The following is a 25,644-nucleotide window of genomic DNA, read 5'->3' on the forward strand; positions in this document are numbered from 1 at the left end:
TGGTTGTGTAGCGTTGAGCATACACGCACAACACAATCGAAGCACTACAGCCTCGGCGCGCACTGGCGGTGACAGGCAGCAGCTGTTCATTTCTGCAATATCTTCCCGCTTCCTCTGTTGTTTCCGCTCTCCCTGCTACGCCCACTTGTTACTAACCACTGTCAACCAAGAGGCGAACACATGAAGCCAAGCCCCCACCGCGTGCTCGCTCGCACAAGCAAGGCCCAAAGTGACAGAAGAGGATTAAAAGGCAGGAAATAGTGTGCGCATGCGCACCCTTTAAGCAGAGCCAGAGCAGGTTCCTGAAGTGGGCGGACACAGTGCGCCTGCGCTGTCCTCGAGCCGTGACGGCGGTATCCACGTGACTTGAGTTTGCTCGTCTGCTATAGGAAAGCGTCAGCCCTCTAAACACAAAACCCGCCTGATCATGGAGCGGTTAACAGCGCTGTGTTAAGGTTGCTCAAGATAAACATGGTGGCTCTGGAAGAGTTGCGCGACATGGAGTGCTCGGCGCTTGGGCGTCTACTGCAGCGGGAGGATCCTCGCTCTTGCCCGGCACTGTTGCTGCTCGATTGCCGCCCCTTCCTGGCGCATAGCGCCGGCTGCATCCGCGGCGCTCTGAACGTACGCTGCAACAGCATCGTGAGGAGGAGGGCGCGGGGCCGACCGAGCCTGCAGCAGATCCTGCCTGCCGAGCCGCTCACCGCTGGTGAACCCGGGGTGCGCGCGCGGCTACGCGCTGGTCTCTACTCTGCTGTGGTGCTGTACGACGAGCGCAGCGCGCGCTCCGAGGCCCTGCGCGAGGACAGCACCGTCAGCCTGGTTCTGCGTGCCCTGCGCGGGGAGCACGGCGAGGGCACCGACGTCCGCCTGCTGCGAGGTGAGCCGCTGTCTGCGGGGTCTACAGCTGCGAACGCCACCCGTCCACTCTCCATGGGGGCCCATGTATTGTGTCTATGGTGGACAGTGCTCTAAATGAAAATAATTAAGAAGTGGTGGTGCTCTATTTGGAGTACCTGTTTGGCCCTGTTAAATATCGTTACTCTTTAATGTATTGCAGCAGGGTTGAAAAGTGCAGGTACTCTATCGCACAAATTAAGGAACTGGTGCTCGCTCCGGACAGTACCTGCCCATTTATAGTACTGCGAGTGGGAATATAGGGGTACAGGTTCAACTTCTCACTGGCCACTGTACCTGATCGCTACATACAAGTGTCAGTATTCTTCCATTAAGTGTAATGCACGTATTCAGCACCTATCCTTTCAAAGGACTGATTCATGGTTGTGGTGATCGGGTGAATAGAATAGTTTACCGCCCACCGATGCTCCAAGAGGTGTTCTAGTCTCGGTTGCTTACTGCTTTTGAAGGATCGAGACTAAGCTGCCAGGAGCTAGGTTTCTGCAATGCTTAGTTGTGGAACAGACCAGACCCCCTGTGGCTTTTTTGTGTGGCTTTTTTTTTAAAGTCAGTAATTCAATTCAAGCACATACTTGTTGGAGAATCCGTCGTTAAAGGCAATCCAGCTCCCGTCTTTAATTTAACTCCTCGACATGTTACGGCGAACAGTATGTGCATCATTCATACCTTTTAAAATACTAAGAGGGCTTAGTACTTGGTTATCTGGGAATTTGTAACAATAATAGCATACTGCATCTTACTGGGCCATTTTAGTCGATATGCAGGTTATGTTATCAGTAGTTTATATAGCGCCGTTCTTGTAGTGCAAGGTCCTCTGACCTCCCTGAATGGCACGTGTCCGCATTTTGAGAGCTCCGGATGATAAATTAGGATGCATTCATTATCTGATGTGCAGTCATACAGAATTGGCACACGTTATATGAATTGTGCACTTAAGCAAAAATGTGCATGCCTAGTAGAATATTTGCAGATTAAGCTCCGTTAATTGCTCGTTATATAATTTTATATTGTGCCGTTACTGAATAGACCGTTATAGTTTATATTTAAACGGCCAACATATAGCAAAACTGCCGGAATAGGCAAGAGTCCAAATTATGTTTGAGTTGCAAAAATAAGGATGTTAAGCGGGGAAGTGCATCCCCGCATAGCGTGTGACTTACTGCTGCAATGTAAGAGCTTGTTTTTGAGACTGATGACATAGTGCCTGAACACTCCTCCTTCCCCATGCGTGGTGCTTGTTGTGATAGTTTCTGAATTCACTTACGTTCTGCATTGGGTGCTGCGTGGGTGGGAACATATGCCCACGCCTGATAAAAAGATCACTAAAATTGGAGCCAGGCGTTTATTTCTTCTACCAGCCTGCTGTATGCAGTGTTTTCAGGAGAACCAACAAAGCGGGAGGGAGATGCGAGATGTGCTGGGTCTGCAGTCAAGGCGACGGGCTCCCTTTCCTGGAGAGAGGACGGCCATTGAGAAATACTCAAATGCAGAGCCTACCATTCACACGCGCGCACCCCGCCCCTTCCCCGTCTGCAGCCACTGTTATTAATGGGCACGCTACCACTGAGGGCGCCAGTGGCCATATTCCTTTCGGTTGGTTCTTTCATTGAATTTTAACGTTTTATGCTTTGTTTTTGTCAATGGTCTGGTTCGTGTAGCCTTTTTTTCGGTCGTGTGACCAAGATTTTTATTAGGAGTGGCAGACATCGGAGTTAAAAATCAAACCGTTTGTGATTTTGTAACAACAGCAGCCGAAGACTGGGTTGGCTGTGGTGTTTGAGAAGCAGGCATTAAATACTGTTAATATATAGAAAGCGATCACCATTCTGCGGCCGCGCAGGTACACCTGCAGCCAATTCCCCTGATCTGAAGACTAAAAAATCTAGGGCCTACCGAGAGCGCTGCTTTTTCGTTACTATTATGTTCCGTTTTATGATGCTGTTTTAGACGTCTGGTGCAAATACCAGTCGAGTACGTGTCACAAGCTCGCGTATTATCCACCACTAACAAAGAGCAGTCTCCGCATTAAGTATTTTGCATAGTCTCTCTCTGTTTTTGGGGTATATCGGATTCAAATCTTTGGCCACACATTCTACCCCACTGAGTTGTTTTTAATATGGATTAGTACGTATTGAGTCGGTCACGTGCCCCATCTATATTTTTTTTATACATATCCTGAATGATTGACAGAGCGCCTTAATGTTTTGTCTATAAATAGCCCATGCGTTAGTTGGTGTTCATATGAAAAAAGACGATTTTACAAAAGAGGAGGAGCATGGCGACGGGCATTTAAATATAGATGTATACACAACGTATGTAATAAGTCTTCCACCTTACTGTGCGTTGCGAGAACTGTTTCCAAGCCTGAGTTTTTGTGGCAAGACCAGAGGCTAATATTATGCAATATTCCTTTATTGCCACCACCACAGCATCCTATTCAAAGCTTCTAGAACTGAAGAAAATGCAGTCGATATCGGTTGAAATCCCACTAGAACAAACGTGGTGTCACCCAATAGAGCAAGGTGGCATCACAGCTGAATACCCCACCCCAGATATGCATGTTTATTTCTGGATTTAATTAAGTGGCAAACTTACTCTGTCGGGTGCCGTTATGCTGTACCTGCAAGTGTGTTCACCTTCTAGTACAGTTTGCCATATGAGGAAAAAATGAGCTCTAAAGACACGTTTTGCAGTCTTGTTTAGTGCGAACATAACCCCGAGGAGCATCAGTATCCTGTATAACCAAAGGTGGCAGGTTCGCTAGTCTGACCCTGGCTGAGCAGTTAAACACACACGTCTCCAGACCTCCCCCAGCACACCTAAATCACCGATATCTTGGCTGCCTCGCCGCGATGATGGTTTTATTGGTGTCAGCAGGGGTGAGACGGTGAAGGGAGGGCAAGAAATGGTCGTCAAAAACATTACCCGCGGAATGGTAATAAAGGATTAAAACCACTTGCCGGCAAATCGGACAGAAACGAGCTCGCAGGAGCAAGGCGACAGGGGTGCTGCTATTGTCATTAAGTTAACGCACACAGCTCCATGGCCCCTTCAGAATATTGGCCCCCTCCGAATATTGGCCCCCTCCCCCCCCGGGCCCAGCTCTCTCCTATGCTTCAGGCCGGCCATGGCTCCACGTCACGTGTATTAATCGCCATATTTATGCAACTACAATACCTACTCCCTTGCTATGCAGTGTCTGTCAAATTTCACACTCTACAATTTTGACAAACAGCTTTTCGTGGGGGATTTTTGCTGTTCGCAGAATAAATAAAACAACATTTATTTTTTCCACCGGGGGCTAAATCCCGGTGGATACATGTTCCGTTTTTGGGTATCTGCCATCACCACCTTCCTCACGCCCTGATGTGCAATGCTATCTCTTCATGCAGCGGTTTCACTAGAGCCAGTGCTCGGCCCGCTCCTTCCGCCTGCCTGGCTGCTCCCTGGCTCCCTCGCTCCATTCATGGTTTTTCATGCATGGCAAAAATCAATGGTGTTTATCAACATCGTCAACGGCGTCTGCTTTCGTTTTGTACGCGCGCCCTTTTCTCGCGTGCACCTTGGTCAGAAAAGGACGCCATGCTTCTGTCGATGGTGTTGGAGGGGTGGGCTGTGCGCCGCAGTACCCCCTGTTTTGCAGCGCACATGCCGCCATTTGCAGCAAACAGTTCGGGTTGTGCTGACAGATGGTCGTTTCCGTTGTGGTGTTCTTTCAGTCCCCATGTTCAATATTCTTTTCCACGTTGGGATGCACAGGCGGTCATTTTCAGTACGCAACTGCAGAATACGTGACTGAGGTCCACGAAAATGCTGGGAAGTGCAACGCAGTATCTCGGCGCTTGTTCACCCATTTTGGTAAATCCTTTTCAAAAGAACACCGTGCCTAGTTAATTACTCACTGTTTAAACAGTCTTTTCCCATTCATAATAGATTTCCATTCCGAATTTGTGGAGCTTGTAATCGCGGGTGCAAGCAAAGGCAACACGGGCAGAATATTCAAGTGGAAATTCAGCCTCTCATCAGTTCTGCTTTTATCGTTTGGCTGCCTGTGATCCTTTTTTAGTCGTCTGGAGCAGAAATGCTTGTCTGTTTCCCAATTGGGTCCTGGGTTTTAATGGTACTGTATGTTTGTTGTTGGGGGGGAGGGTGTATTTAGTTACTCTGTATCTCAATTCTTTATTAAAATGTTTCAAAAAATATATAGCAATGATAAACATTCATATATCGTCATATAAACACAGTACCAAGGATACCAATATGGGATGAGGAACAAAGTAAAAGTACTTCTGTTCCTTACATAGACAATTGTATATAACAATATGAAAATATATTTTTTTTATTAGCAACCAAAGTCTGAATGCTAGTTCTTTAAGTGGCCCCTGCACAACATTCGCATTGATATATTGGGACAGTGAAGGAGTAGGCAGCAAAACCAGTCCTGGCAGACGATTAAAGCAGAGTGCTAAATATACCTTCTGGTGCCTCATTTGGCTTTCCCGTTTCTTAGTATCTCTCCAATGAGAATTGTTCATCCTTCTAGAAATCGTCCCCGGTATATTTCTGGACGGACAGAATTTTAAGATTTGGGAAGCCGATTAGGATGGCGGCCCTAGCGGTGTTGGGACTGGCTGCCAGTGGTGCGGCGGTCCCGCACCGGCAATTAGGATCCCACCGTGACATCCTCTATTCCCAGCATTGTCGCCACAATGCTGGGAATGCACGTTGTGCATTGTCATGCACAAGGTGACAGGCACAGCGCGGTGCCTGCCACCTTGTCCATGACAATGTAGGGGGCCCATGTGCACCCCCAATATCCTGGGGGCACGCAACAGCCCCTGCAGGCAAAATCCGCCTGGCTTTCCATGGCGGGGTCTCCGCCATAGAAGCCCTGCACTGCTGCCCATTCTAATATATCCAGCCCCTTTTCCGCCCAGTCGACCGGCGGACGGTCTTTCCGTCTGCTGGGGTCCATGTCTCCCCCCCCCCCCCCCCCCCCCCCCCCCCCGCCTTACTAATCTAGTGGGGGGAAATGGGTGGCAAGCGCGGTATGATGTAGGGCGGATCGCCACCGCCATGCGGGCGGTGGCAATCCGCCCTACATCATAATCGACCCCTTATTGTGCAAACCTTTGGTTCAGGAATGTATTTTTTTTTTTCTACTTCAATCCTGAAAGCTCAGTGAGTAGCAAATTATTTTACAATTAATCCTGATGGATATGGAAACCACTGCAAGCCACATAGCTTTGTAGTAATCGACAGCAGGTACCTTTGGCCACATTGTGGTTTCTATCTCCACCTTTAGTAAGGATAAGCACAAGCTATTAGTGAAATCCAGTCTCAGATGACTTTACTGACAGCCTTGGCCTGGGGGGAGGGGGGATAGATAAGCCACTGGTATAATGGAAAGAAGCTGTAGCTGACCACTAAACAAACTCCTGTGTCTGGTGTGGGCTAGCCATTATCCTATTAAAAAAAAATAAAGGACACTTACCCTCGGAAATTAGCGTAGAGAGGACCTCAAAAGAACACAGAGGTCACTCTACCACCCAGTGTTTATTCTCACTCAGCAGGGTAGAATGTCGTTGAGAGGTTAAATGTAACTTGTAGAGTGCATGTACACCAGAAGGTGTCTTGGCGCTAGGGAACAGAAGTCACACGGCTAACACGAAGAGCTAGTATAAAGGATTTATTTACTGATCAGCTTGCCTAAACAGCCAAGTCTTAAGTTATTGCCTGAACTTATTTTAGAGGGGAGCTAATTCAAAATCATAGGGGCTTGCGCACAAGACCCAATACCACCCCTCATTTTCTTGTTCGATTTAGGGATGGACAGTAGTTTCGAAGAGGAGTACATTTCTCAAATATGTATATAATTCTGGTTTTTACGAATTGAGATCCCGCATTCGATAGGGCTTTAAAGGTAATGCAGCATATTTTTTAAATGATCCTGTGTTCAAAAGAAAGTCAACGAAGAGCTTCCAATATGGAGTAGTGCAACAAGTCCTGGGTTGTATGAAGATGAATCTAGCTGCTTGGTTTTGAACAGTCTGTAATCTGCGTAATTGAGTTTTATAGAAAGACTAATAAATAAAGAATTGGCATAATCGAGGTGGGAGGTTATAAGGCCATAACCGCAAGCATTAGGGCGTCATTTGAAAGAAACCTAGAGAACCTTGATTCTCCTGAGATTCAGGAAACAAGACGAAATCGCAGATTCAGTCTGACATTTTAAAGGTAGCTCGTCCATAATTATGCCCAGACTTTTTAAAGCAGAAGTTTTGGGAGTGGTGGATTCCTCATTTCAATAAGCTAGATAGAGTAGTTCCAAATATCAATTTTATTATTCAGAATGACAATCTGTTTTTCTGCATTGAGTTTTGGAAGATTTCTACTCGTTCAATCCCAGAGGAAACCTAGTATATTGAAAGTTTCTCTGAGAGATGAGAACCATCTAATCTAAAAAGTAACTGAGAACCGATCCGCATAATTATGTATTTTGCAATTCATGTTACCTAGGAAACTGATAAGGGTGCTGATATTTATATGAAACTGATGGAGAGGAATCTTTTGGAACACCACAGTCCAGTTGAGCCGAATGGCCCCAGGCAACCCACCTGGGTACAGTTCCCCTAAAAAGATTTCAGCCAACCAAGAGCTGAACTTTGAAGCCCAGCAGCCTCCACACAGTCCACCTACAAATTGTCCACTCTGTCCAAAACTGCTGAGGTCTATCCAGACTAAAGTAGAAGGCAAGACCGCATCACACTCCTTTAGAATCTCATTGATTACTGACAGTATAATTGACTCAGTGGAGTGAGGTGCAACCCAGCTTGATGCATATTTAAGAATTGTGACGATAAGGGCAAAGAAGCTGTGCCACATGAGCTGTTAAAAGGCACCCAAAAGTCAAAATGTACAAAAAGGGTTGCTTCAAATGTGTGCATGCACTGCCCTCAACCACATCTCCATTATACTCTTGGCAATCATTTTGGGTTGGGGGAAAGGTAAAAAAGGCGGTCCGCAGTTCTGGGTGCTTCAAAAATGTGCGGTGTGGTGCCTTCCGATTAGTGTTGGGATGTTTGGTCTCTATCCTTATAACTGCTATATCAGATCAAGAGTTTTATTTCAATGGTTGTAATTATAGTTGAGGTTGTTTGCCATGTTGAAGCCTGGAGGCATCTTGTCATTTCTGAATGGTGACAACTTTTTGTATTGGCATCCTTCCTTCTAATTGTACTTGCATATTTTGCCGAAAATTCTCACTCTCTCTCAAAATTGCCTTCTCAAACCAAACATGCTTTTATTATATGGCTTAACCTTAACTTTGTGTCTGTACATTTGCCATCAACCTGTGTGTTGTTGACAGTAGTGTCCAACACTTCTGTGGGTTTTCTGTTAATCTTTATCGGGCCTTATTTGAGACCCTGAGAATTGTAATCCTTGCCCAGTTACCAAATATGACCAGTTCACAGATCCAGTGAGCAAAAATAAACGTAGAATATAAGCTAGTGGTGGAGGATTAGTGAGCCAATCCACATCCTGATAGTTAACTTCTCTCCCTTCGAATTCAGCGCTGTGCTATCAATAACATTGCATCTGCTTTTCATACTAGCGCCAACAGCTGGGGGCTGCCACTCCTTACTTAAGAAGCAAGACCTGTAGTGTATTCCTTTCCAATTTTCTTGATGCCCTACATATTCTCTTAATTTAGGATCATTGGGCCAGACCATTGTTTGGCAATTACCATCCCTACCTAAAAATTCAGCACCACACTGATAAGCTGCTGTGGTGGTGTGCACAAAGTATACCAAGCAAAACACAGTTATACCTTCAGGACGGAGATGAGGGTGATGGCATTTTGCCAGATCCACTATCGCAATGATTCCTCCCATCTAGCGGATGCCTCTTGTGTGACAAGTGCAGGTAAGGAAGGACACAGAAGCTAACTTAACAAAATCAGCTGTGACTGAGGCGCCTGTCTCCTTTGCCTCGGACACCAAAACTCAATATCCAAGCCTAAAGATGTACACAATTCAACGCCTACAAATTATCTGTGGCATTGGGCATTTTTAGGCCTGGCTTGTCAGCACAACTGTGTGATATTTTTGTTATCAGTTCTTTAAAAATATTGTGGGCTTTGGCTCCGCCGTCGGGAAGTACTTCATCACCTGATACTAGTGGTTGTTGGATGTATCATTCTAGTTGTAGTGTTTGCATTACTGCTTGTAAGGGACTATTTTACATCTCAAAACTACACAGAAAAAACTCATTCAATTGTTCATCTAAAGATGCATCATCTACAGAAACACCTTTCTTTCACTGTAGCATGTTTTTTTTGTTTTTATTTTTGTAATTAAAGTGGAAGTCAATCCTGTTGCTTTGCCAGTGCTTTCAGACTACCTGCTACTCAAACATTCTGACTCAGGATTTACACTAACAGTAAATGTTTCTCCAGTAAGCTATCTGGATCATTGCTTACCACAACGAGGCTCCTGAACATACCTCATTGTGCCACATACCTGTAGTACTACTGCCCAAGCGCCTACTGAAGTGCTGTCCACTGATAGGAACCACAGTGTTACAAAACTAACACTGCTGAATACTGGTTGTAACTTGATTGGTGCAGGCCATGCGGATCTTCCTCAATGAAGTGCCTCCAGAGGCATTGAGAGGGTTGTGATACAATGCTTGTCTGCAGTTGTACGTTATTCCATAGTGAGAGGTCTGCTAGTGGTGGTCTTACTGGCAGTAGTATAGCGCTGGCCCTGGTTTAGGTTGGAGGCCTTATACTTCACCCATAATTCTCTGATCAAGGCATATGAGTGACCCGTTAGAATCGCCGCTAAACTATTCATGTCCATTGATGCACAACGTAGTTGGTGATTGACCAACGGTACAAATGTACTCTGAAAACCACTCTAATGTCTTTACTGCCGAGTCACTTGGAATGCCCTCGTGGAATAATGCAACAAATTCAGTCCTGTTTCATAACCAACAAGTCCCACAATTACCGTCTTGACTGGTTCTGGTAAGCAAGTAAATACTGTCGGTGTGCACTGTGCCTCCGCCATGCAGTCTGAGGCGACACAATTCTCATGTTGATCCTAGCACACTGCTGTTGCTCTAACTTCAAAAACTGTTACGAGCCTACAACAGAATACGTCTCGGATACATAAGGATTTTTTTTTTTTTTTTTTAAAGTTCCCAATCCGTATGCATTTCATCAGTTACTTTGCTCTAACAGTACTGTACCAAAAACTGTTTTCACAACGAGAGGCCAACACGATTAGGGCATTTGAAGTGTGGCAATGTTTTATGTAAGTAAGCGGACATCAGATAACTCGCTGCAACTCAAGATTGTAAAATTTAATGAACCATTGTTAGATATTGGAAGTAATGCGAGACCCAACGCTCAGATCAAGGAACGGGATACAATATTATTGCACAGTGCACTTGGAAACTGGCACTTTGTCACTAGTATGGCGCACACCGTTCTCAAGTCTGTGAACCCGATTAAATCTGTTAGGAAAAAGGCTGATACAAGTGCTGACTGACCGCCACTAATGCTGTTTATACCAGCTGGGGCCCTGGTTTCCAATAATACAAGCATCTTGTACCTTTTACCAATCGTCCAGCAGAATAGCTATCATGGTGACCTAAGGTCTTTAGGATTTTACATACTGTACTCCTATCTTCAAGTAGTGGTGTCTTCGGACATATAGTGGATTTCATTTCTAAAGAATGAGATGGCGCTTCTGTTTTTATGTCAGCCAGAGCTGAGTTTGCATCACTCGTTCATGCAACGAATTTGCGCTTTTGCATATGATTTTTGTCTTCAACATAAGCAGTTGAAGAGTGGACTGTGTTGGAGAAAGCCACTCTCCTAATCAAACCCATCAAATATTGGCAAGCAATGCTTAAAGCAACTGGATCCATAAACTGATTTACTCCAATCTTTCTCACTGACATATTGTCAGTACATGGTTGTGTGGCACTGCTTCTCGCTAATTGTGCCTTCGCTTTAGAGACCACAGCACTTCACATGCACCCTTAATGATATTTCTAAGACACTCTACCCTTGTCTAAGGCGTATTATGGTAGGAACTCAGTGATTGGTTTCTTGTGAGGCTTAATCCATATATTAACCAATTTACAACTGAACATATGGTTGCAGATCCGAAAAGTGACTCTGATGCAGTCCTTCCTATGATCCCAACACGTTTGAGGGTCTGAAAAGGTAGCATACTTCTACTCCCTTATTTTTTTATAAACCTCGTGCTTGCAGGCTGCCTTCTAGTTCCTCTTAAGGTGGTGGCTTTTGAGAGTCCTCTTCAAATGATCTGTTGTCTACAGTGATTTGTAAACACCATTCCTCGGCATGCGCATCTTGTTGCTCTAAATATGAACTGTGAAAATAGTAAGATCATGGTACCTCGGCATTTAACAGGCGTAGGCAAATCAATTGAATCACTTTGGGGGAAAAGTCAGTTACAGCTGTCTTTCTGTGGACGTTGATCAAGAGGCATACATCGGAGGGTGCTAGCCTACAGCCACTGGTTGATACCTATAGTTATAAAATCGATCCAGCCTTAACATGGAGCATACCCACCGTATAAGAGGTGTGTGCTATTCATCAGGACCTAATATTCAATTCTGTCATTCGACAGCTTGAAGTGTGTTAGTGGAAAAAGCAGACGTGACTACAGTGTGTATAAAAAAAAAAAAAATCAAAGTACAGCGCCGGTAGCCCACATTCAATATGGCTTAACCATGTAGTCAGCACCTGTGGGGGGAAACATTCAAGAGACAAATGGCGAGCATTACTGTGTTGCCATTTATCATTTCAGTCGAGCTTGATTGCATACTTATCCACAGGTTATATCAACATATCCACTGTGCCGCCTAAAATTCCATAACGTGAAACAAATAACCCCAATGCTAATAGTAGTATCGCTGTCAAAATACTTGCCCCCAAACGTCGGGTGTAGGGCCTCAACTCGCAAAATCTCAGGCAGACTGAAAGCAGGGCTATGTTGAAAGAAGGAAAAGAATACCAGCCTAAGTGCGGATATGTTAAAAATTGATAGTCCAAATAGGGCCGCTAACAATCTAGGAGACTTAATACTGTGTACTGATGCCAAGAATGCTCCCAGACCATATTGGAACCCATGGCTCCATCATGCTAAATGAGCAAATGTTCCTAATAAAGTGCCCGAGTTCTCCGGGATTTCTCATAAAAAGATGTCTTAAAAGAGAGCATGTTGACCACCCCAGGGGTGTAACGTACTTGTAGCAGTCGCTGCCTCATCTAATCATGTCTGTAGCGAGGAGAAACCTTCCTCATAAACCGGACGGTATTGGGGAATTCGTTTACAAGATGAATGGTGGTGTCCAAACCCTGGCTTCACCGTCAGGATCATGGATATTGAAGCTCAAATCAGTGCTTTTTCCGTGCATCGTCTTCAGTTATGGTATGACGCATGGATGACATTGCTACAACAAGGAGAATGCTGTTCTCATAACTCACTAAGTTGTATCCATTTATAAGACCGGGAAAAAATGCAGAATAAAGCCTTGATGTGGTATATACTCATAATTTATATACTCTGTTCTTTATATACTCTGTTCTTTATATACTCTCTTCTAATGACTCGCATGCCCTTAACACAAAGAGCAGCAAATAGACATCTAAAAAGTCATGTTTATCTATTTTACTCTTGATGTGCATTCAAACCCAGAGTGTAATTAAGGAAATTCAAAGAATATTCCATTAACCCAAAATAAACATTGTCTCCAGTGTAAGCACCATGTCATGGTTCCATACGAGTATCTCTGCAACCGCTGGGAAAGTGGGTTGGAAAATGTAAACCAAAGTAGGCAGCATACGGGGGCTTTGCAGACACAGAACTAGGAGATGCCACCAGGGTAACTCGGAATATTTTATCTGACATACCAATCCAGTTCTAAAAAGACTCCTAAACTTAAAAGGGGGAGACATCCTATGAGTTGTGGATTTCCAAGGAATGTCGTCTTTCAAAACCCTGATATGGGTCCTTCGCCTATAGACCCAATGCTGTTCCATCTGATAGAGAAAACTATGTGTCGGGTCCAGTTGATATGTGACTTTGTTTATCAATTACAGTCCAAAAGAAATCGCTACCACTGTGATCTTGTTCAAGGGAATGCTGAGTAGTCTGGGTGTTATTGCGTTTACACCGACTGTACTACGTGGTTCCGAGATCCTGGTCGTGATGTTGCTCATGGTCATGCCTGTATGCGGTAGCGCACATGGGCGAGTGATCATGAATACCACACCGCTACTATTACAATTGCTATAGTGTTTAAGTTCCCTTGGGGTAACCAGTCCCAAATAAATCTCCATAGCAAGTCTTGTCTTTAAATATGGATAAATCTCACTGGGGAAGGTCTGATCACTAGAATAACCAGTACCGCAGCACACCGCTTGTTAACAGTATGTAAATATGCTATGACAGATTCAGATTCAAAATTTGATGCAGACCAAGGTGATGCGTTTACTATTATTTACTGTGATGGGTGCTTGGTCAGGAGTGGGTGTTAATCAAAGGCTGTATCTATTATGCTGTAATTACATAGAGGGAATCGAACACATGATGTTTTTCAACATCACTTTGAATTGAGCACACTACTATGGGACTACAAAGTAAAACATTGGGATAGAATTTGTTAACTTGAACACTGCAGATAATGCTGTATAAGACTGATTTGTTACTGTGATTGTTTACTCAAGAAACCTGACTTTACTAATATATGGATTTTTTTTTTTTTATAAATTGCAAAATATACTTATGATATCCATTCAATTTCTGCCGTTGGGGTTAGTATAGTGGATATTGTCTCCTAATCCCAGAAAACCTTGGGTAAAGCAAATGGTGAGGAGTAGAGGGGCTAACGCGGTGGTCTCATCCATTTCTTTAAAAAGAGCTCACCATGACAATAGTGAGCACCTCGTGCAGTATTAGTAGTGACTGTCTGGTTTGTTAGCTAGCAGAAATGTCAGGCAAAACATTATCTATATTAAATACCTCAGAGTAACCAATAAATTAACCCAGCACTGAATGTGTCCTCTAGCATGAAGGACATAAACTCAGCAATACACCTCCTCAACTCGTTTAAATTATCATTCAAATGCCTGCTTTGTTTTCAAAACTCAATGTTTTATTTTTTTTTATTCTCAAATGCTACTTCTCATTTTGGGTTAAACACTATTTCTCAAAGGACACACTTGTCTTTCTTGGAAAGAAACTTGTTTTTATCAACTAGTCAAATGCCTCACATGGAGAGCTTCCATTCCATGTATTATGATAACATGACCTGAATGACCGCTGTCATTATAAACATGCCTACAATGACAGTAATGCCCACTGTCATGCCAGATACCAATGTGCCAAAGCTGGATACCTTAATGCCCGCAGTATCTCAGTCAAGGCAATTATTATGCTTGATGTTGCAACCAGTATGCCAGGGATAGCAAAACAGTTCGGTCAGTCAACCACACCGTATATTGGAGATGGCTGCCAGCATTCCACAACTAGACCAAGAATGCCCAAAGACTGCCCAGGGCGACTGTTACTATGTCACCCTTTATGACCAAGGGAAGCCCGGAACTTCTGGTGATAGCTGGCACAAGCCATAGCTTCCATGTAGTAACGTGCTCTATGAAGGAGGAGCACAATGCAAGACACCCAGACACAAGAAATGAAGCTCCTAACTGTCTCCACTCTGGGTACAGGCCTTTCTTTGTGTGCTCAGTTCCTGGTGTAGTCATGCACCCAAATTACACACCTTTCAATCTAGCTTCTGATATCACACGGTTTGGTGACTTTGGGCTGATTACTGCTGCCCCACTTCTAATCCACTGTCCACACATGCAGCGTGGCTGATGGAGTAAGGCCTGAAACCTGACTAGTCTCCTTGTGAGCTTGCTAGACAGTGTGAAGACGCATGGTCGTGGTGTTGCAGGTCCTGTGTGCTCAGACTGTTTTAGTGTTGGTGTAGGGCACTGACACTTGTCTGGCTGGCTATCCCTCTAAGGACTCCTAACATTTCCTTAGTGTGCGCATACTGTTAGTGGTGTACTAGGCTGTGCTTAACTTCAGAGACCTACTTAAAGTTTCTGATGAGCTACCCACAGCTTCTGAGCTACTCGTTTGATCCCTAGGCTAACCCTCCAAGAGTATTTTGAAGAATAACCGTTCAGAGGACTTAGTGCCACAGAAATATGGTGTGAGATTCCCAGACAATATTTGCTTGGGGCACAGTCACAAGAAAGCATCTCGGAAGTCCAGGATGAAGTTAAACGGATCATGTTTACATTCTTCCATTATGGGTCAGGGCTACACGGGAGACTGCCTCATCAACACCCTGGCCCCTTCCAACTATGACCCGGGTGGAGTACTCCTCTCCGAGACGGGCGTGAATCTGTTTATCCAGAACATGCATATGTTTTTCAGAACTTGCGTTTTATGGATGTTTTTCTGTCATCACATAACAGCCCTTTGTGTAGCAGGGCTGAGCATAGAACCCGTGCTTCACGCACACCCTTGCAGAAATTAGCGGGGATTTAAACTCTGTTCATGTTTGCCGTGGAGTTTGTTTTTAGACCACTGCTGAACTTTGGCGTTGTAGGCTTTAAAGAATCGCGTTTCCAGTTACCGTCTTTCTTGGTGCAAACATATGTTGGCAGCAGACTTTGCACGTGTTTCTGTTTTTTTTTTTTTTTTTTTTGCACATGGGATGCTTACAGAAAAATTGCATAATTTCTAATTTTACCAGGTCCTAGCACTATTTTACCTCAATGTAGCTTTTATGAAAGCAGTTGCTCGTGGTTGGTGCCAAACTGCTCTCCTTTCCAGTTTTCTTTTTAGTTGCAGCTGTCGTTGGTGTTAAGACTGCAGCCATGAAGCGGCCATTTATGTGAATTGACGCTTTTCTTGTATTACTAAAAAAAAAAAAAAAAAGTACCATGATGGAATATGGAGTTGGGACGACTTGCGTAGCAACCATTAATTATTTAGCCCCAGGGCTCCTTTGCTATACTGTGGTGGTTGGGTGCAAGATCTGATAGATTGAGTGGACATCTACAACAGAACCACAAGGTTTACTACAGTGTTTCAGTTTTCAATATCTAAACGTTTCCCTGTTGATGGAAATCTAGAAAACCCCTTCGGGTTTCAGAGAAAGTTCACGATTACTCTTTACACCGCAGATCAGAGTTTAGTCCTGAGCAAAGATTTAATTACGGCCGCTAATAGAAAACGTTTTTGCAAAATGCGAGTTTCCTGGTGAGTTTTAAATGCAAACGCCCTGAAGGTTTGATTTACAGTTGACTGTTGCAAACACCTAGGAACCATTTGGACGGTAAGCACGGGGCAATACATCGGGCGTCTACGGACACGAACACAATAAGTTGTAATATGGTGGTTTTCTTTGGGATTGGTGAAACTAGCACACCCGGTCAGAACAGGCTGAAAGCGACATGCTTCTCCTGCCTGGTGGCTGTGGACTGAAGCATCCTCGGCGGGGACATGTTTGACTTCCCCACTGTCAGACACACACACCCTCATGGCCACGCAGTATTTCATCCTTAGATGGATATATTAATGAGTACTATCGAGCTGGGTGTTAGTGTCGGAATAGCTGAGAACCTCGGACAAGTGAACGCTACCCATTACAGATACCTTCTCTTAGTGTTCTGTTGTCTCACTCGTTGGCCCATATTACCGGGGCATAAAGTCAGACAACGATGAAGGGTGTCTATGTGAGGCATTTGTTGATTGCTGCATTAAGACTTTGACTGAGTCCCTCTTTCCAGCCCCTTTTCCTCGTCTCCCCCTTCCTTTGATCTGAATTCCCCGTGTGATTTGGTTACATCTCCTTCATGTCTCCTCGTTACAATGCACCTGTGAGCACGAGCCTGTGTCCTAGGCAGCGGTGTGCCCATTGCTTATAGTGCCCCCAATGAGCCCAGCAATGACAGGGCGGCCACCGGGCCTGTCCCTGCCCTGTACGTGCAGCTCCAATGCCCCCGGGCCGGCGGTGCAGATGTGGCGCAGTCCTTTTTAGCAGCACGCGCCCGAGTCCGTGGGGCTTCCGTGCCTTAATTAGTGGGCTGGCGGAAATTGCATTTCCGGCGCACGCTCAGCGGTGCGGCAGCTGCTGTCAGTGCTGGGCCTGTCGCTGAAGGGGGGGTGTGCGGCGAGGACTTGGGAGGCTGGGCAGCCGGTCTGCTCGACGACACCTGTCTGTTTTGACTGAATATATTAACAAAGCAAGCCTGAAAGGTTAAAACCCTTCTGTCGGGGTCCTCCTTCTAGCCATCACCACCTACGGACACCGGAGCCCTTCAAGTAGCAGAGCAAAACTTCCAACGTGCACTGACCGATCAAATACAAGCAGTTGTGTTTTTTTATTTCATATTTCTTCCCCCCGCGAAATGTATTAAGCAATGCCACCTATTGGGAGTAGGTATTGTAACGCTCTCGTCAGCACCCCCCCCCCCCCTTCTACCAATTGATAATCCCAACCAGCCCTTGCAGAACATTTGTACCGTAAGGCAGCCGACGTTCACATTTAGAATGAATTATTGGCAGTCTGGGTTGTCGGTCACTGAGGTGTTGGCTCTTTCACTCTCCCCGTCATGTAAAAGAGCTTGTTTGGTAACGGTAAACATCCGAATACAGACGCTAATTGCATAAGATTCTGACCTGTTTGTAATCAAATTTCTGTATTGGCGAACACATAATCTAATTCATTATCCGAGTACAAAACAGCGGCTATGATTAAAATTCCTAGATTTCCATTTTTTTGTCAGGAAAAAAGGTGTAAATTCTAAAGCCTTTAAGGCTGAGCTGATCATTCGTAGCTGACGTGCAGAGGTTTATCGCTGATGGCGTTTGTAGTTCTGCCTTTGAATCTGGGTTAGCATATGGGTTGTACTTGCCAGTCACACACTGTTGTGTGCTGGAATTACACTGTTGCTCCCCACGTCAGTTCTCTTTTCTGCCAGCTTTCCATGCAGACTGTACAGCCGCACCATGAGCCCACTCCAGATCAGAAGGGCGCTCTGGGCTGGCCTGGTCTTTACTCACAAGTCTCTAGTCTGCTGTCTTAGGCAGCCGTAGATGGTGAATGTTTGACCTTGCCATTGACCTTTCTCTTAGTGGTTAATTTTGTATTTCTTGGGGTGAGGGGTTGCGATATGTGGGTATGAGTCGGACAATCACTGCTAGTAATCTTGGTAACATTCCCATACAGCAGTTGCATATGTAAACCTGTTGTGCGTCTTTTATACTTAATGCATCCAATGGCACTGAAGCACTATCTCCTATATTAAAATTGCACACAGCATCAATTAGAAACCAATTGCACTGACACGCACGCAGGCATTTTACAATAAATCTTTTCCAGTAATGATGCTACAATGAAACCAATTAGTTCTTGAGAAGGGGGCGCTTCAGGGTAGCCTCACTTAGAAACAGAGTAGCTTTCATATTTCAGAATACGATATAGGCCCCCAAATATGCGGTTATGGACTCTTTATTCCCGTAGTGCGTCACACCAGATGAAACAAGCTCTCAGTACTTATCTTTTGATCAGGTACGCATAGTCTAGAAGCTTCTTTAGCTTCCTGGGTTGCAGTGAGGTAGACGGAAAACCGCTCTCCCTCAGCTTATCAATGCAAAGCTTTGAGAACCTGACGGGGCATGGCTGTAATAGCCTAGGCCTTCAAGATGGCCACTCAGACTTTCAAGTCTCAGCGAGAATTGTAGATCTTGGGAGTCTTCTTTTTTTGGGCAAATGGCCGTAGTAGGCAGAAGAAATTATCTGGTCAACGCACCTTGAGCTGGCGTTGATAGCAACTCCTCTGGGGGAGGTATTGGCCAGGTTGTCTGGGGGAATTTGAAGTAAGGAAAGCCCCCTTAAAAAATGTAGCTGAAATGTTAATGTGTTTCTGCTGCCATAGGGTTCCTCAAGAAGGATGCAGCCTCGAGATAATTGCTGTTGCTAGTTGCCCTTTCCTGTAGACTGATGGGCAGATGAGTCGAGTTGCACAGTTCCTGACACACACACACACTCTCACTCTCCTGCTATCGTAGCAAAGGGAGTAAGTAATGCCATATATAGCCAATTTGAAGGCGGAAACCGAAACACGTTGGCATCCTGTGTCCGGTGTTGCAGCACAGAAGGTTAAAATTGTAATACATTATTCATATAATTGACGAGAACTGACTCGCTGGCGTTTCTTTGTCTATCGGAGTTGGTGTGGCGGGACTATCCAATACGGGTGGTCGTTGTTGAAGAATGTATGTGTATATATATATATATATATATATATATATATATATATACACGTGTGTTTTAATATATTCACTGAAAAAACCATAGGTTTCACACACGTTATAGTTGGGAATTAGCATTTAAAAAACCTTGCAAATTCAGTGAAAAAACCATAGGTTTCACACATGCTATAGTTAGCTGGAGATTTTACTCATAAAAAAACCAATGAAATTCCCCCGTTATAGTTAGTGCAGGCAACTATAACTCACGCGACCGCAATCCTCTGCTGATGCTAATACTGTATTTAGACACTTATTTGCCCATGTCTTCTTCCATTAAATTTTAGCTATACATATATTACAAATATTTTTTTTTCATAAAGACACATATGTCATCAGCAGAGGATTGCGGTCGCGTGAGTTATAGTTGCCTGCACTAACTATAACAGGGGAATTTCATTGGTTTTTTATGAGTAAAATCTCCAGCTAACTATAGCATGTGTGAAACCTATGGTTTTTTCACTGAATTTGCAAGGTTTTTTAAATGCTAATTCCTAACTATAACGTGTGTGAAACCTATGGTTTTTTCAGTGAATTTGTACGGTTTTTTAAATGCTAAGTTACTTTACGCCGTTCGTGGCGTGCGCGCCCACTTAACGCAGTTCGTTCCGTGCGCGCGGTGCGCTTCGCGCACCGCGCGCCCACTTTACGCAGTTAGTGCCGTGCACGCACGGTGGGCACGCGGTGCGCTACGCGCACCGCGTGCCCACGTTACGCTGGATGGGACATGTACGCACGATGCGCTTCGCGCACCGTCCGCACATGGAGGACATATTATGCGCTTCGTTGTGAAAGGTAATATTTTAAATGTTTCTTTAACAATTATGCAATGCGCAAAGGGTGCCCTTCGGGCACCATTTGCACACGGGGTGGGGAAAGTGTGGATACTTTTTTTCTTTTTTTTTTTTTTTTTGAATAATTTTAACCGTACGCGTATGGTAAGCGAAATCGGCGTTTTTTCGAAAAAAAATTCAATTTAATTTTTTGCATTGGGGGTTCTTTTGGGATACCATAATCAAGGCTAGGTGGTTAGGAGCTGTAAAAACAGCCCCTTTACATGTTTTTTGCCTTTGTTTTTCCTGCCCCCTCAGAGTGCGAGAGAGAAAATGGCGGCCGCCGCTTCCTGGTTTCGACCGATTCGAATGTTTACTAAGATCTAACAGCCAATCAGAATCGCGCACGGCACCGTACGTGTACGGTAAGCTTACCGTAAGCGCACGGTAAGCGCACCGTAAGCTGCCACAGATATATATATTGATTTAAAGGCTATTTTCTCAGGATCTACTGAACAGATTTACACCAGACCTACAAAAGGCACTTCCTTGACCTGTAGACTACCTCTCTGCCAAATTACAAGTAATTCTGTTCAGCCGTTCGGGCTGTAGCTGTGTCTAAAGGTCCTATGGAAAAATGCATGGGAAAAACGCGTTTTGGGACCCCCCTTTTTTTCTCAGCCCCCGCTTGACGAATCCCCCCGAGACTTTCAGGGTAGGAGCGGAGCGTAGCGCCCCATTAGTTTTGAAAATTTCGCGAGGATTCGTCGACCGGCGCCAAAGTTATTCCAAATAGAATGTTGCGGATTTCCTATGGTAAGAGGGTCCTAACTATAACTACCTACTGGCGACCGCCAGTAGGTAATATATATATTTTTTTTAACCCTATGTTGACAACGTACTTTATAACACATAGAGGTGAGCGGCGCAATAGACAAGTGCTGTCCACCTTATTTCATCATTCTTGCAGAACAGTGTTTATGGAGAGGTGACCTGTGACATTAGTCTATGACAGGTGCTCTGCATGTATTTTTTTTTTTTTTTTTTTTTTTTGTTGCTCCACCCCTAGGAGAGGTTTAGATTCTGCTTGCTAGTAATCCATTGTGCTAATCCTTTTAACGTGCTAAATTCACCATCTGCATTATTGGCACATGATCGATTAATGGGAGCAGCTTATGTATAAAAACACACCTTTACAAAGCTGGGAGAAGGCCGACTGGTTCTACAAGGTAAAGTGGGTGTAGTCTGTATCCCTTCATTTTCACTGAGTGTGAAGGGTGCTGGTTGGATATCCTCAAATGTTTTAGCACAACTTTAAATTGGAGTGGTTAGTTGGTTAATCCACGACTATCCCTATTTCTGCATAAAACCTGACCCGGGTGTCTTGATGTCACCTTTTTTACTTCGAGGTAACTGCACAGAGGGGTAAAAAGCATAATTCAGGAATTAAGACCTATATGCTATTGCTAAGACCTAGGAGGTGGATCAGCAGGCATGCTGTAAAATTCCACATGTAATTACAGGAATATAGGCCTACGTGCTCATGCTGCCGTTGGGTATTACACCCGTGAGCTGTGCCCGAGAACAAGCTGTGTCAAACACAGACTGAATACTAAGCCCCGATTGTGCCTAACCTGTTTAAAGTAGTTAAAGCTTTTGCAATGTCATGTGATGTGACGTACTTCAAGTATTCACTGTTTCCCATGCTTTTCTCAGTATTGAAATGTAACATTGCAGCTTTACGGTTAGGTAGAATATTATTAGTACACAATCCAACTTGGCAGGAGTAAGTCTTGCCTCCTTTCTACAGTGAACGCGAATTAAACAATGGTCATCGTGGATTACCACAACTGAATGTATCTGACTGTCTATCCCACTCCGACCTCCAAGAGAATATCAAGATTGTTGAACCTTGGTACTCTGTGAAAGGCACTGCCGAAATGGTCCAATATCTCCTATGTGTAGTCCATGTGCCGTGGTTCCTGTGTAGCTGTTACAAGGATTGTCCAGTTGTACCCTAGCTCACGGTCCCCAGGGTCCTAATCTGACCCACAAATTTATTCTTAACGCATGGAAACGGATCTTGACCTATTCTTCAAGGAGAACCTCTCTGCTTCGTGGGGTTCCCAGGTCTTTGCTACTAGCTGTTCATCAGGTGGAGTGGTCATTTCCTTGTTTGGCGTGTTGTGTACAACCCCCTATTTAAGACTATTTACTGTGTTTAGCTTAAATGTTTGTTTTTACTTTTCACGTTTACATTTATAGACCGATTGAAACAAAGTAATGTATTGCCTTTACTGGCATCTAGTTCAGTCAAGGGGTAAATCCTAGGGCTCCAGGTTCAAAGGCCAGGCATTTAGTTGGAGGACACGTGTCAGCGAGAAAGTCTCCTAAAGGCAGATTTATGTGTCTGAATTAAAGACGTTTGTTAGAGATGGCTTAAATAGCGCGATGCTGGGATTGGGTACATATTATATAGATAATGATAAAATCAAGCCGTGTGCACTGTCTTGAAGTCCTATCTAAACCGGTCTTAAAGTGTCAGCTTGGCCTTGGTGTGCAACTCTGTGGCTTCACCATGTGATGGGCTAAGCATTCCTCTTAGTCGGAAACATGGGAGTGGCATCCTGTCTGATCCACAAATATACAGTTGTGATGAGGAAGGGCTTTGGAACCGGGATAAAGTGCCTGTCTATCAGAAAAATGCACTTTAAATCTGCCTGTTTTTTTTAGACTGGTTGTCACTGGGTCTAGTGGTGTACCTGTGCTATACTGTTATAGCCTTCTAGCTCATTGCTGATGGCTATACCGGTTGTTTAAGGCCTTCAACCTGAGCAGGAAAACTAAGACTATTCGATAATTCCACTAACGTAGGGTAGAATGTTACACATTAAAAATGGAGAAACCAAAAAAAGGCTGGAGCAGAAAGCTTGTGCCAGCCATTATGGCCCCTGGGCTACTCTGTTGTCTTCAATGTAGCTCTCAACATTCTAGTGTTCTAATTAAGGTTTACACTTGCAAGATGATTAGCATTTTCTCCAGAGCAGAGCCAAAAGTAGCATCTGCACTTGCAAATCTTTACCAGCTCCCCTATTACGAACCCTCTTGGGGTTTCTGGCCTCATGAGACGACTGATCTGGATCCATGCATGTGCAATACTTCCTGGTGCTACGAGTAAGCCCATCGCTGCTACAGAAAATAGTCAAACTGCAGTTAGGGAGTTTATTGCCATTGGTGTGTTGGAATTTGGGGCATATTTTGAACAGTATAGTTGGCGGGAATGAAAATAAACGGGAGCTGTGGGAGACCTGGGTTCCTGTAAAGGGACTCTGAATGGGGTCCTGTGAGAAGCCAATGGCCTTAACGTCTTAGGAATAGTTTAGGCTTTGAAACCCCTCTTCTGCTACATTTGGTGACCGTCCCTAGTCTTTGGGCCATTGGCTTGATGCCTCAAACCATCACTGACGGTGCAAAGTAAAATGCAGGTGAGCATTTTTTTTTTTCTTAGTCTACTTTGCTGTGTACGTCTCACGCTGGGAAAGCTGAGGTTCGGGGGAAAGTGAAGAACATGGGCACTTGAATGATTTAACTGTTCAGCGCTCTTTTAGCCTTTGTACTTGAGCAGTTGCACAGAGCTCCTTAAGCATTTGGCTTGAAAGCTTTCAGCGTTAATGCAAGGAGCACAAACACATTCCGTTTTCTTTTCAGTTACGAAAAACACTTTTGAGGATGTATTTAAAAAATTTCCAAACATGGGTGAGAATCATGCCTTATGTTTTGTGAATCGAATCGATGTTCTGCTTTCATCCGAGTTTCCTCCTGCTCTGCACCCTTACAACCATCCATCAAAACACTTTATGCCCTCCAACTCCCGCTGGTTAAGGGGGAAATCGCTGGTAGTCCGTGGCAAGCAGCTCTGGGCTCCCCATCACTCTACAAACACTCCCTGTTGTCTCAGATTTTTTTTTTAATTGTTTTTTTCCCGAGTTTTGATCGCAAGGAATGCCACTAATACCAGTCACCAAAGATTGTTGATAATTCGCGATAGCAGTCTAGGTCAACTGACAACTGTTAATGGGAATGGAATACTTTTGTCGTTATTACAGCTTCTCTAGCTTCTAAGCACTTTCCGCTAGCAGCGGAGGCTCATGGGTGGGCGGGGCTTGCTTAGCAGCTGAAATAGAATATCTGAATTCTGCTCACTGGCACATTAACCACCAACTCCAGCAGGAGGCGCTCATGGGGCTCTTGCACATGGTGGTCTGGACTGTGGGGCAGGTAAAAGGGCATTGGTTGTATTCAACCATATATGGTCTACAACTGGAGTTGGATTAGTGGAGGAGCGCAGCGAGCGGAGAGGATATTTCAAGCAGAAAGAACATTTCTAATCTGTACTGGTGAACGGGAAGTCACAGGTGTTCTGGTATGGACAGTGGAGCTCCTGACCATTGACCGCCTGGTACAATATATAATCTATTTGAAAAGCAACACGATCAGCAGAGGCTGCTTTCCCTTCCAAAACAAGCAGTTCTTAAGGTTTTTTTGGGACCCCATTTGGGAGTGGGGGATTGAACAGAGTAGGCAGGGGCTACAGCCGTGGTGATTGGGGTCGCATCCTGGGGTCTTTCCTGCTATGGCTTCTGAGAGAGGTTGCGTAGGGTTTAGAGACGCAATTAACAGTCAAACAGGCTTTCATTCACGTTCTAGCCCAGCACTTGTCTTTAGTAAAAAGAGAAGTGCTTAAATCTTGCATAATGAAAAATGGCAAACTGTAATGGCCGTTCACCCATAGGATCCTACAGTCTACACGTATGGGGTCCTAGCCTGTCTCAACAGTTCTCGCACCCACTACAGAGATCTAGTAGCAGTAAAAAGGTAGAGGCATGATTTGGGCACTGGGAAGAGCCCACAATTAGGCTTGAGCAAGCAGCCATTCTGCTTGGTCAGTTTATGTATCTTAAGCAAGAGGGTTCATTCACACTGACCAGAGTTACTCTCTAAGCTGGATGATTATCTTTCGGAGTCCCACACAGTCTCTCACGTCAGGCCTCCTTTTACCTGTTTGGTGAGATGCGAGTTGGCGCAGAAATGAGTAGTGCGTGCTTCATAGTTGCATAGACAGGGCATCAGCCAGTGTGTGCATGATTGCAGGCAGCGGCACTGCAACTTCGATCTTGCAGCTGAGTAAGAACAGTGTGACACTCCTTGACCGCTTCATGTCGCTTCAGCATTTGTGGCCTCTAGTGGGAGTCCTCTGCTCCAGCTGTGTTGTGGGGCCGCGTGACTTGCAATATGATGGGGCAGCTGCAGAGAATGTCTTTCTGGTCATGTTGTAGCGATGTTGGATGGCATGCTGCTGTTAAGGGGAGGTGAGTGGGGCGAGGTTTAGCACTTTATGCAGTTTGGCACATGAAGCGCAGAGTGAGGCTGGTTGACCTTCGCAGCTAGTCTATGCCAGTTTACTCCTGGTGACAAATCTACTCTACTGGGTGCTTCACACTCCCGGACCTTGGCTTGGCTTCCTTCTATTTTTTTTTTGTTTTTGTTTTTTGTTATATATATATATACACAAC

The 25,644-nt window shown here is 44.7% G+C and overlaps 1 protein-coding gene across 1 annotated transcript in view; it reads left to right on the top strand.

The window, feature by feature from the left end:
• The first annotated feature begins 368 nt into the window (after window positions 1-368).
• DUSP4 (dual specificity phosphatase 4) overlaps window positions 369-25,644 on the top strand; it is a 39,315-nt gene continuing 14,039 nt past the window's right edge. Inside the window, exon 1 of the mRNA XM_085636497.1 lies at window positions 369-880. Coding sequence (XP_085492623.1) covers window positions 472-880 — 409 coding nt within the window. The 5' untranslated portion in view covers window positions 369-471. The remainder of the gene's footprint in view (window positions 881-25,644) is intronic.

The sequence above is a fragment of the Triturus cristatus genome, chromosome 2_1 (genome assembly GCF_964204655.1).
Source record: "Triturus cristatus chromosome 2_1, aTriCri1.1, whole genome shotgun sequence".
Lineage (NCBI taxonomy): Eukaryota > Metazoa > Chordata > Amphibia > Caudata > Salamandridae > Triturus > Triturus cristatus.